At 42.8% G+C, this 13,451-nt stretch overlaps 1 protein-coding gene and 1 pseudogene across 1 annotated transcript; both read right to left on the bottom strand.

Moving 5' to 3' along the window:
* Nucleotides 1–282: 282 nt before the first annotated feature.
* Nucleotides 283–1,218, bottom strand: OR4D2H (olfactory receptor family 4 subfamily D member 2H). Its single transcript, NM_001391471.1, has one exon. It carries the CDS (start codon nucleotides 1,216–1,218, stop codon nucleotides 283–285), a length of 936 nt encoding a protein of 311 aa, NP_001378400.1.
* Nucleotides 10,902–11,837, bottom strand: OR4D1CP (olfactory receptor family 4 subfamily D member 1C, pseudogene; annotated as a pseudogene).

The raw sequence follows: 13,451 nt of genomic DNA, 5'->3' as shown, positions 1-13,451 counted from the left end.
TGAGGAAACTGTCCGCCAAGAAGGTGTAAAGCAGGGTGTGGCTTTCCAAAATGTTTCCATGAGAACACAATTTATTGCATAGGAGAGTTCAAATCATCCATCACAAACAAAAATAGGATATTTCACTTATCCTAAAAATCTAAGTTGCCTAGTTTCAAAACTCATTCACTTTTACAAAAACCCTCACAATGTGTCTACAAGCTATGAAGAGAGCAGATACAGTAGGTCTCTCTCCAGTTTACAAATGTAAAACAAAGCCAAAGAGAAGTGACCTGCCCGTTATCACTCCCTTTTACAAACCAGCCAGCGTCTCCCTAGTCTCTTCACTGCTGCCTGCATCTCCTGGTTCCTCAGGGTGTAGATCATGGGGTTGAGCATGGGGGTCATGACCGTGTGTCCAATGGACACAGCCTTGTCCATGGAGAAGGGGGTGAAGGGCCGGGCATAGAGGTAAATGCTTGGAATGAAGACCATAGACACCACGACGATGTGGGTGGTGCAGGTGGAAGCTGCCTTCCTCCTCGCCTGCCCTGAGTGGGACCTCAGCATCACCAGGATGACTGAGTAGGACATCAGGAGCAGAAAGAACCAGATGACATCCAACAACCCACTGTTGGAGATCATGAGGAACTCTAAGACGGAAGTGTCAGTGCAGGCAAGTCTCAGCACTTGTGGGACATCACAGTAGAAGTTATCCAGGACGTTGGGGCCACAGAAAGGCAGAGGGAGCATCAGAACCAGTTGGGAAATGGAGTGGACAAAACCTACCATCCAGGCTGTCACCACCAGCCCCACACAGAGCTGCATGTTCATGATGGTGACATAGTGGAGGGGCCGAGAGATGGCAACAAGGCGGTCATAGGCCATTACTGAGAGAAAGAAGATCATGGCACCTCCCAGAAAGTGGAAGAAGAAGATCTGGGTCATGCAGCCCTGGTAGGAGATGGTCTTCTCCTCCGAGAGGAAGTCCACTAACATCTTTGGAGCAGTGACTGAGGAGAAGGAGAGGTCTAAGATAGCCAGGTTTCGGAGCAGAAAATACATGGGCGTGTGGAGCCGGGAATCAGACGTCACCGTGACCATGATGAGGACGTTTCCCATGACAGTGGTGGTGTAGACAAACAGGAACACCAGAAACAGGAAAAGCTGGAGCTCCTGAGTCTGTGAGAGCCCCAGGAAGACAAATTCTGACACCCACGTGAGGTTCTCTGTTTCCATGGTGTCTTCTCCATGCACCTAAGGAAAACGAACCACAGACATTGATGCATGAAGTCACTTTTAGTGTCAGGGGCCCAAACTCAGTTGTCCAGTTCCAGATGATGAATATCCTCATGTGCAGATCGTAATACCAGGTGCTGATTAAATGGCCTTGTCTCTGAAGAGTTTACAGGCTGGTGCTGGAATATACATTGATGAGCTATCTTAGAGCCATCCAGAGACATATGCAACCTGCTTTTCAAAGATTCAGTGCAACATTATGGTGGTAAGACTTGGAGTCCGGCAGATCTGCAGTCAAATTTCAGGGCTTCTATTTCTTTAAGATTTGGCCTTGAGTGAGTTACTTAATCTCTCTGAGTCTCAGATTCCACATCTGTAAGGTGGAGATAAAAATGTTTTCTTTATAGGGATTAAATAAAATTCCACGTAAAGTCCCTAGAACAGTGCCTGGAAATAAATGGTAACCACTCTCTTCTGTGTAGTCTCCTGCTCTAAAGACATCTTCCCTTCTGATAGTCTCTAACAAATTTTTCTACCAATCATTTTTCATGTAACACAACACACCACAATGTCAGTGAATCTTTCATATGTCTACGTTTTTCCTCCATAATTCAAATGTAAGCCCCATAGGCATAGATATGGACCTTATAATTTATTTGTGCCCTGAGAGCCCATCCTTGCTGATAGTCAAAACACAAAAAGCATGTGGTGGTGACTCCTCGTAGGTGAACAGCTATAGACTACGTCCCCCACCTCCGCCCATGTAGGTGGCCCCTTACTGAGTGAAGATAGGACATATGTGGTGTGTATGCTGGGACAAGAGAGAGAAAGGGGAGAGACATTCTCTGGACTAAGAAATAGATGATGAATATTGTATGAAAGGGTCTCAGAGAGCTCCTCTGAAAGGAACAAGAATTTTAGAAGATGTGACTGAATACGAGGGTAGAAGAAAAAGGGAGATGGTGAAATAAGAAAAATGAAAGAGACAAAGGATAAAGAAGGGAAATTAAGAGGAAGGAAGATGAAGGAATCGAGCAAGTAAGGAAAGGGGAATGGAAAGGTGGTGGGGCAGGGAAGGGAATGGGACCAAAGAAGGAAAAGGAGAAGGAGGGTGAGAGATGGAGGGTGAGAGATAGAGGGTGACGGGGGTACGAGGTAGGTGGCCTCCCCACTCCATCCGCCTTGTCTCAATCTCCCCTCCTTTCTCACTACAATCTATTATCTATTAGAGGTCATTTTAATTTTATCATTCACTCTGCTTGCATTTTCTTCCACTCCAGTCCACTTCTATATAGCTGTCAAGGAGACCTTTCTAAACTCCTACCTGATCATGTTTCTCCCTCATTACAATCTTTTAATGATTGTGTAGTGCCCACAGCTTAGTACTCAAACTCAAGCCACCTAACATACTTTGTAGATCAATTCAGGGTAGAAAAACACACTTATGTATGTGCATGCAACTCCCTCTCAGCATGTCATGCAAAGCTATAAAATGGAGCCTGCATCTACCGTTCTAATCAATGTCCCTGTCACCCAGGAGCTGATGGCTTTTCAAGGAATTCATAGCTTCTCACATATGTCATATGCTTCATTATTTCTGTAGCTTTGGTGATGAATTCTGTTTCCTGAAATACCTTCCACTACCTTCTCAACCTAGAAGTACTCAGATGTCAATTTTTCTGTGATTCCTTCCCATATTTCTCCCATGCAGAATTAATCCCCCTGTCTCTGGGATCCAATAACATTTTATAAATACCTCTGTTGTAGCATTTATCATTTTTCCTGTTGTTCTTCTTAACTAGATTTTAAATTCAATAACTTAGCAGCCCCGGCACCTATAACAGGAACTCTGATTTAGCAGTTGCTCAAAAAAATCTTTGCTATCTCTGTATTAGCAGGTAATTACGTGATCTTGTTTTATGTGACTGTGTGGAGAATTCTGTGGTGTATTTCTTGATCTTTTGCTCTCAGCATCCTCCTTCTTAATCATAGGGACAATTCTTCACTTGTTTGTTAAAAACATGGGTTGCAGGGGCTGGCCCCGTGGCCGAGTGGTTAAGTTCGCGCGCTCCGCTGCAGGCGGCCCAGTGTTTCGTTGGTTCAAATCCTGGGCGCGAACGTGGCACTGCTCGTCGGACCACGCTGAGGCGGCGTCCCACATGTCACAACTAGAAGAACCCACAACGAAGAATACACAACTATGTACCGGGGGGCTTTGGGGAGAAAAAGAAAAAAATAAAATCTTAAAAAAAAAAAAATGGGTTGCAACCACCGAAATCTCTTTTCAACATTCCATTTTCCCTGCCTTGCTTTCTGAGGCTGTCCTCACACGTAGACTTACTACCATCAAGTCTGTGTCGCTTGTTTATTCTCCACACCCTCCAGCAAGCGTTTCTGGGTTCCTCATACAGCTGATCTATCCAAAGGTGAGGAAACCCTGGTCTCTCACCTTCCTTCAGCTCACAACAGGAAAGAGCCTTCAGGTCTTACATCTTCTTGGAGATCCGTTTCCTCCAGCTTCCATTTCCCAGCCATTGCCTGCACCTCATGTACACTACAATGGGAGTGACCCGAGGGGAAGAGGGGATCTCTTTAGGGAGAAGCTATTGGACTGGGCTCAGGACGCAGATGTGGGCTGATTACCACTGGGGACAAGGGAGCAGTGGGAGTTGTTAAAAAGTTTCTAAATGTCTCAAAAACACATACACTTTGAGAGGTCTTCCTTGGGGGCCATAAGAACCAAGGACAATGACATTTTTAGAGATTTGTAGAACATACGACTCTCAGGCCAAGATCCAAAAGGACAAGAGTCTCCTCAAAAGAGACAGATTGTTTGGCAGTTTTAGAAGAACCCGTGTCTTTGGCCAGTGATTCTGCCCCTTGAAAGAGTCACCTGGAGAGCTTGTGAAAGGCAGATCAGTGTGCCCCAGCCCCAGAAGTTCTCATTCATTGGTCTGGGAAGGCCAGGAATTTGCATTTGTAACAAGTTCTCAGATGATGCTCCTGTTCCTGGGAGCACAGACTAAGAACCACTGACTTGTTCCTCAGCACAACAGACTGTTCCCTCTCTCTCGTGGCATCGTCGAGATAACTGGTTCAATTTCCTTCTTTCTTCTCCTCCTCCTTTTCCATCTTCTCCTCCGTTTCCTTGGACTTTAAAACCTAATTGATCTTGACTCAGGGAAAGTCGCAGGTGGGAAAATGTTTGCATATTACAACGGAAACTTAATACCCTGTAAACCTCGTCCTTTATTTTGCCTACTAGACCCCCCAGTGTTGATTCACCACCCGTATCTAAGACTACTCACATTGTCTATACAATGCTAGTGTTCTTTACATGTGAATTATTTCTACCTCTAATACAAGGATTGGTACAGGAAACCCATATATTTTCTCATTATGACAAATTGATCAAAACTGGAACTAACTGGCATATGCTGTAAAAACTGTTTGATGTCTTAGACAGAGCTCTCTGATCTACATAGGCTTTCCAGGTTGGTCTGAATTCTGTCACTGCAAATGTCTACACCTGGCAAAATTAAGTATCTGCCCCTGGTAGCTAGGCATACAATGTGAAGCTCTTCCACATACAAGACAAGCAGATTTTTTAAAAACACAAATTCTTAGTTAGAGCTTTAGTCCTATTTAAAATTGAGTGCCTTGGAAAAGTAACCTGGATTGATTCTGGGGAAGAGGACAGGACTTGTAAATCTCACTGACTCTCATATGGGTGATTTTGAGTTCTGATTCTGATTCAGCTTTCAATAAGGGAAACCTGATATGTTCGTTTATATATTTCCCATGTGAAGGCACATGTGGGACTGTAGATTGTCCACCCAACCTCATCCCTTCAGTGCATCCACTAGCCAACATAATGATTCCCAAAGACCCCAATGGCAAGAATGAAATATTAAGCTAAAGATGCAATCGTGGAAACTGAGTGAGAAAACTATTCCCCTGTGTACCACATATCTAAGAACATAGATATCTCTCACACTTAACTACTGTGACCACTTCAAACTGTTACATGCATGCGAGATACATGCAGAAGGAACCTCATTTACATTCTCACTGAGGGAGCCCGGCATCACTGATAGTTAATAGTTCTCCCCTCGTGATGGTCAGTTTTATGGGTCAGCTTCACTAGTCTATAGTCCCCAGTGATCCAATCAAACACTAATCTAGGTGTTGCTGTGAAGGTATTTTGCAGATGTGATTGATGTCCATAATCAGTTGATTTTGGGTAAAGGAGATTATCCTGGATTATCTGGATGTGCCTCAGTCAATAAGTCCGAAGGCCTTAAGAGTAGAACTGAGGTTTCCTTGAAGAAGGTAAAATTCTGGACTGCAGCTTCATGCCTAAGAGTTCCAGACTGCCCTCCATAATGGCTGCCTCATAGATTTCATACTTGTCTGGCCAGTCTCACAAACACATGAGCCAATTTCTTGCAGTACATCTCAAGATATATCTCCGTATCTGACTGGTCCTGTTTCTCTTGGTGGAACCCTGACTAACACACACTTTTTGTAGATCATATTTGAAGTTGACATCTCATGCAAAGTTGATTGAGGTCTTTTCCTCTTTACACTTAGATCATCCTTGAGCTTGATGATAAATACAACTAAAATGGCAAGACCTAACGATTAATAAGGCTGAGAAGTGATGTATTCTCCAGATCAGAATAAATCTATCACTGAAATAATTTAAGCCTTCTCTCAACTACTTTTAAGAGAGCTGTTTTCACTAATCCTGTATAACCTCAAAATGATTAAAGAGCCTTTCTTGACCGGATTATATAGATCTTAAGAAAATAGATGCCTAACCATCTTGTTTTAATGTAAAAGTATTGATGGGAAGTCTAAAAATAATGGGGAATGGGAATACATGAAGGAACTAACATTAATTGAACACCTACTATCTGCCAATTACTGCACTGACTTGTTTACATTTACTCGCTGATCTACACAACACTCTGCGGAATTATGTAAAGTTTACAGCTAAAGAAGTAGAGGGTCAATGACATCCAAAAGGAACACAACACTATGAGTTAGAGCCAGGATTTGAATGCCATGGCTTCAAAGCCTGTCATGGTCCCACCATACTATTGAAGAAAGCACCAGAACATGAGGAATATTTTTAATTTAAGTCATTTATGAACAACTTATTTTTAATTTATCTTTAAATTATTTATAGTGGAAGACATTGCACCAACTCATTTAGGGTTAATAAATTTAGATTTGAGTCAAATTTATCTCATAGAAATAGCATAGCTTCTGCAAGAGACGTCTTCAGGTTATAAATTCTCATGGATATAGCTGTATTCATTTAAATGGAGTAGTTTTCAAGAAATTCAGTTAAGAATCAAGTACGTTGTGCTGTGGAATATCATTTATAAGACAAATCTGGGGAAATTTTCTAACATTTCTTCTTTTGAGGTCAACATTATAGATTATTATTAGCATTTCTGTGCCTCCTGCCACCCTTAGAATTGACATTCTGGGTCACGTAAAAGTAAAATTTTCATAAATTAAAAAAAGGGACTTAAGACAACTTTTTAAAAAATTAAACCAATAAATGACTTCCAGTCATTTATAGATGGAATCAATAGATTGAAAAAGCATATTGTGTGCCAGGACAAATTGATAAATATCACTGAATGCTGAGACATAACTGAATAAAGTTACAAAACTCCAATGATAAAGAAAGAACGCTATACGCTTCCAAGGTAAAGAGATTAAGTCATGTATAGGGAGGAAGATCAGGCTGATTTCAAACTTCTTGACACCCCTAGAAAACAGAGGAACATCTACAAAGACGAAAAAAAATAAAGTATGATCCGAAGACGCTTGCCCAGTCAAATTGTCCTTTAAATGTACAGGCAACAAACAAATATTTTCCAACATTTAGCTCAGAAAATATAGTTCTCATAAATCTTTCTGGAAAAACCTACTTGGGGACAAACTCCAATCAACCAAGACCTTAATGGAAATGCAAATGGCCTCTCTACCTGGCAGCTTGGGCTTTCTCACAGCGTGGTAGCTGGTTTCCAAGAGTGGGCATTCCAAAGAGAACTCATTAGAGTCGGGGTAGCCTTCCATGACCTACTCTGAGGTGTCAGGTGCCACTTCCACCATGGTCACAAGCCCTTCCAGACTCAAGGGGAGGAAACAAAGATCCCACCTCTAAATAGGAAAAATGTCAAAGTCATATTGTGAGGAAGAGCACGTGGAATGGAAGCTACTGCTGTGGCCATCTCGGGAAAATGCAGTATGCCACAAACCATACTTTTCATTTCCAGGAGTATTTCTCAGTCTCTGATGGAACCTTTCTAAAATGGCATCCTATTCTTGTTTCACGAAAGCAGTAACCTCTCTTACTCTTTGTGGATGTTAATTATAGCGTTTTGTTTGTTTGTTTGTTTTGTTTTTTTAAAATATTTTATTTTTTTCCTTTTTCTCCCCAAAGCCCCCTGGTACATAGTTGTATATTCTTCGTTGTGGGTCCTTCTAGTTGTGGCATGTAGGACGCTGCCTCAGCGTGGTTTGATGAGCAGTGCCATGTCCGCGCCCAGGATTCGAACCAACGAAACACTGGGCCGCCTGCAGCGGAGCGCGCAAACTTAACCACTCGGCCACGGGGCCAGCCCTAATTATAGCGTTTTTAAAAAAAGTTTCCTGTACTGTGTCTCAACTACATCAATGTTAATATCCGGGCTGTGAACACTGTATGTAGTGTTGCAAGATATTACCATTAGGAGAAACTGGGTGAAGGGTACCTGAGATCTCTATTGTTTCTTACAACATTGAGTGAATCTACAATTATCTTGAAATAAAGTGTTCAATTAAAAAACATTTGTTAAGTCTTCTTCTATTCCTTGAATAGTCTGTTTCCTTGGGGTTCCTTTTTTTCAGTTTTATCTTTCCTTTTGGTGCCCATCTTCTATATTGGACATTTTCTTCAAGTGTCTAGTGATTTCTGGTTGGACGTTAGTATTTAAAATCAAACTGCTTGGGCTGGCCCAGTGGCATAGTGGTTAAGTTTGTGCACTCTGCTTCAGCAGCCTGGGGTTCACAGGTTCGCATCCTAGGCATGGACCTACACACTGCTCATCAAGCCATGCTGTGACAGCATCCCACATACAAAATAGAGGAAGATTGGCAACAGGTGTTAGCTCAGCGCCAATCTTCCTCACACATACACACAAAAAAAGAATAAAAGCAAACCACTAAAATCCTCATTGGAAGTGTGAGCAGGGCTGGAGAACTTGTAGGGTTCTCTTTGGGATGATCAGGTAGGTTATACTGTAAGGAGATTCCTGAATGCCCATTGGGGAAATGGCCTTGACTATATATCTGGGGCTGTTTAGTATCTCTAAATAAATCCTTTTGATTTTTTCTGGGAGGACTTAGATATTGGATTTCTGCAGTAGGGTGGCAGTGAGCGCTAGGAATGGGATTTCCCCTCTGCCTGGGATATGCATACTCCACGTCACCTTAGTCCTCCCTGGGCACACTTAAGTTATTCATGTTACCTGTCGGCTTCTCTAGACATTTGATTTTATAACCTTTGTCCATGACTTTGCTCATTGTCAACATTTTTGACTCAGGCCAATTATGTCTCTTCCTGATACCAGGAGCCTACACCTATGTGGTAGACACTGTTGATTGCCATTCTCAACCCGCTTCTTTCTGGGGTAAAAAGCCAGATATTCACCTTTCCATTCCCCTTTACAGACTAGGGTGAGCATATGACCCAGTACTGGCAAGAAATCATGAGAGAATTCTGCTGGAGGGGTTCTTGGAAAATTTTGCTCCCCTGGCAAAAAAAAAAAAAAAACAAAAGCAAGTGGATGCCTCTTCTCTTCCTTCTTGCTGAATTGACTATAAAAACAAGATGACTGTAAGTTTGGCAGCCATATTGCCAACCTGAGGGAAAAAAGCAAGGAATTGCAGAGCAGCCAACCCAGAGCCCTAAAATGTTTAAGTTGCTGAATTAAACAACTCTGGAATTGCTTATCTTCTAGTCTTCTTTTTAAGTGAGATGATAATTTCCTCATTATTTAAACCAATGTTATTCAGTTATTCTGCTGCTTGCAACCAAAAGCATCCTTACAGATACATATTTCAAAGGGGATAATCATTGTTTTTGAAAGAGTTCACACTCTCAGTGCAGCAGTGTATCATATGGTGAGCATCACATTTTAAGGAGGCTGTTATCACGTGAGAGTAAACACAGAAGAGATGACCAGGATGGTGGAATCAGGAGACTTGTCACAATGGGAACAATTGAAAGACTGGCAGTGTTGCATCTGAAGAAGAGACAAATGAAGGATGAGAAAAGTATCATCAATTAATTAAAAGACTTTCATGTAAAAGGAGAAAACACTTCAGAGAGGTCTCATGGTTCAAATACGACACTCAGTCCATTTTCTCTCCCCTCATCTACAAAAGTCCATTGTGATAAGGGAGTAATGTGTGAAATGGGGACCGGAGTTAGAAGTGGAGAAAAGGTAAACTCAAGAGTTGCGTGATGGCTTCAAGAGAATCCAAGAAGAGCTTGTAACTTTTATTTCTTGGATGGGATAGTTGCTGGGAGGGAAGAGGGAACAAAAAAGCTTTTGCATTATCTTCTTCACTTTGGATCAACATTATACATTGTCTGAGACTTTTGCAAAGTGATGCATACCTCTGGAAATGGAGAAAATAAATACAAGATACAGTGGCAGAAATGCAAAGTAGATTCTGAAATTGACAGGGAACCAACAGAGTGCAGGAAAAGTAGAAATGCCTCTCTGTGTAAAACCCTGTTCAAGGTGCTGGGAAGATTTAAAGATGAAGAAGCATGGCCCCTGCCCTCAAGGAGCTCTCATTGCAGTGCAGGGAGTCAAAGAGACAGGTAAAACCCCAAGAGGTGCTAGCCTCAGACTGAACTGACTACCTCAAATCTGGAACCCTAACAGCCATGCCCCTGCCCTCTCTGGCCTTGCTTCCCCAACCACACTACATCATCTGCCTCCAGCCATTTCATCCAAATCATGAGAATTGTGTTGGGTAGAAAGTAAAGTACTTTGCAAGTTGTCCAAGGAGAATTTGGTAGGGAAGGAACAAACCCAGAGGACAAATATTCCTTATGGGAAGCATTTCGACAATGTTAAAAGTGAGACCACTTCCTAAAACCACAGTGGGGAATGAGGCAGAGAGGCAGGGAGCAGAAAAGAATGTGATTATTCCACAGTCAAGATCAAAGTGTTCACCATTCGTCACAGATAGTCATCCATACATCAGGATCTCTCTGGGTTTCCCCTTTGGATGGTGGGAGACCCTGAGTTTCAAGTCCCATCCATTCTCCTGCCTCTCAACTTGGAGTCAGAGGAACCAGCTTCCTGGCCAAACTCTGCCACTCACTTGCTGTTCCTCATTGAGCAAGTCACTTCTCTCTGAGCTTTCTCATCTGTAACACTGTTTAATATAATCATAACAGATACACTGTCAGTTTTATGAGAGGCAGATAAACATGTTAAGTGACTAAAATACAGCACCTGACACACGAGGAGGTCCATAGATCCATTAAATATCAGTTTAATCTCAATTGTCACACTCTATAATGACTTCCCTCCATTTTTCACATGGAAAACAAAGGTTCAGAGAGAAGACTGGTCACTTACTGTCAACCTATTTTCAGTTCACTCCTTGCTGCAGATCACTAGGTGCCTGCCTAATCTCTTCATGGCTGCCTGCATCTCCTGGTTCCTCAGGGTGTAGATCATGGGGTTGAGCATGGGGGTGATGACCGTGTAGCTGATGGACACAGCCTTGTCCATGGGGAAGGGGGTGAAGGGCCGGGTGTAGATATAGATGCAGGGAACAAAGATCATGGACACCACGATGATGTGGGTGGTGCAGGTGGAAGCTGCCTTCCTCCTTGCCTGCCCTGAGTGGGACCTCAGCATCACCAGGATGACAGTGTAAGAGATCAGAAGGAGGAGGAACCAGATGAGGACCAGCATCCCACTGTTGGAGATCATGAGGAACTCCAGGAGGGAGGTGTCAGTGCAGGCAAGTCTCAGCACTTGTGGAACATCACAGTAGAAGTTATCCAGGATGTTGGGACCACAAAAAGGCAATGGGAGCATCAGAGCCAGCTGGACAATGGAGTGGACAAAGCCCCCTCCCCAGGCAGCCAGCACCAGCCCCACACAGAACTGAGTGTTCATGATGGTGACGTAGTGGAGGGGCCGGGAGATGGCTATGTAGCGGTCATAGGCCATCACCGAGAGAAAGAAGACAGTCCCACCTCCCAAGAAGTGGAAGAAGAAAATCTGGGCCATGCAGCCCTGGTAGGAGATGGTCTTGGTCTCATGAAGGAAGTCCACCAGCATCCTTGGGGCAGTGACTGAGGAGAAAGAGAGATCTAAGACAGCCATATTTCACAGCAGAAAATACATGGGTGTGTGGAGTCGGGAATCAGAAGTCACTGTGACCATGATGAGGAGGTTTCCCACAACGGTGGTGGTGTAGACAAACAGGAATACCACAAACAGGAAAAGCTGGAGCTTCTGAGTCTTTGAGAGTCCGAGGAAGACAAATTCTGACACCCATGTGAGGTTCCCTGTTTCCATGGTGTCTTCTCCATATACCTAAAGAAAACAAACCATGGACATAGATGCATGAAGTCCCTACTTGCCCTTTTAGTGGTCTGGAGCTCAGAACGGAGAAGTCCAGGTCCATATGATGGGCATTCTTGAATGCATACCGTATGATCAGGTGATGATTAAATGGCCTTGTCTCTGGAGAGTCGACAAGTTGGTGCTGTAATATACATTCATGAGATATCTTAAAGCCATCTAGAACATATGCAACCCACTTTTCAAAGATTCAGTGTAATATTCTGGTGGGAAGACACTTGAAATCCAACAGATCTGCAGTCAAATTTCAGGGCTTCTATTTCTTTGAGATTTCCCCTTGAGTAAGTTACTTAATGTCTCTGAGTCTCAGTTTCCACATCTGTAAGCTGAGAATAAAAATGTTTTATTTATAGATCTAGGGGATTATATAAAATTACACAAATTCCTTGGGACAGTGCCTGGATATAAATGGTGATCACTCTCTTCTGTGTAGTCTCCTGCTGTAAAGACATCTTCCCTTCTTCCAGGTTCTAGTGAATTTTTCTACAAATACTTTTTCATGCAACATTTAACACATCATAACGTTGGTGAATCTTTCATGTGTCTATATTTTTCCTCCATAATTCAACTGTAAGCTCCCAGATGGATAGATATGGATCTTATTATTTATTTGTGCCTCGTAATGCCCACCTTTACTAATAATCAAGATTCAAAAATCATGCGGTGTCACCAATGCTGGTGGCCCCTTACTGAGTGAAGAAAGGACATATGTGGTGTGTATGCTGAGACAAGAGAGATGAGGTGGAGAGACATTCTCTGGATTAAGAAATAGATGAGGAATATTGTATGAAGGGATCTCAGAGAGCTCTTCTGAAAGGAACAAGAATTTTAGAAGATGTTACTGAATACAATGGTGGAAGACAAAGGAAGATGAAATCAGAGAAATGAAATAGAGAACAGATCAAAGAAGGGAGATTAAGAGAAAGGGAGATGGAGGAATAGAGCAAGTGAAGAAAGGGGAATGGAAGGATGGTGGGGCCGGGGAGGGAGTGGGACCAAAGGTGGAGAAGGAGATGGAGGGTGAGAGATGGAGGGTGACAGGGTTAGGGGGTAAGTGGCTTCCCCACTCCATCTGCCTCGTCTCAATCTCCCATCCTTTCTCACTACCATCTATTATCTGTTATCTATTAGAGGTCGGTGAAAACTCATCCTTCTGCTTCCATGTGCTTCTACTCCAGTCTATCTTCTCTATAACTGTCAATAAGACCTTCCTAAAATCCTCTCTGATCATGTTTCTCCCCCATTATAATCTTTTAATGAGAGCTCAAAACTCAAACTCTTAGAAGCCACCAGGTGCTTTGTAGATCAATTCAGGGTAGAAAAACACACTCACGTATCTGCACGCAACTCCCTCTCAGCATATCATGCAAAGCTATAAAATGGAGCCTCCATCCACCATTCTAATCAGTGGCCCTGTCACCCAGGAGATGATGGCTCTTCAAGGAACTCATAACTTCTCAGGTTTGCTATGTGCTTGGTAATTTCCGCAGCTTTGGTGATGCATTCTGTTTCTTGAAATACCTTCCACTACCTTCTCAACCTAGACAT

The sequence above is a fragment of the Equus caballus genome, chromosome 11 (genome assembly GCF_041296265.1).
Source record: "Equus caballus isolate H_3958 breed thoroughbred chromosome 11, TB-T2T, whole genome shotgun sequence".
NCBI classification, from domain to species: Eukaryota; Metazoa; Chordata; class Mammalia; order Perissodactyla; family Equidae; genus Equus; species Equus caballus.
Note: the sequence above shows the minus strand (reverse complement) of the source record. Positions and strands in the feature narration are given on the sequence as shown.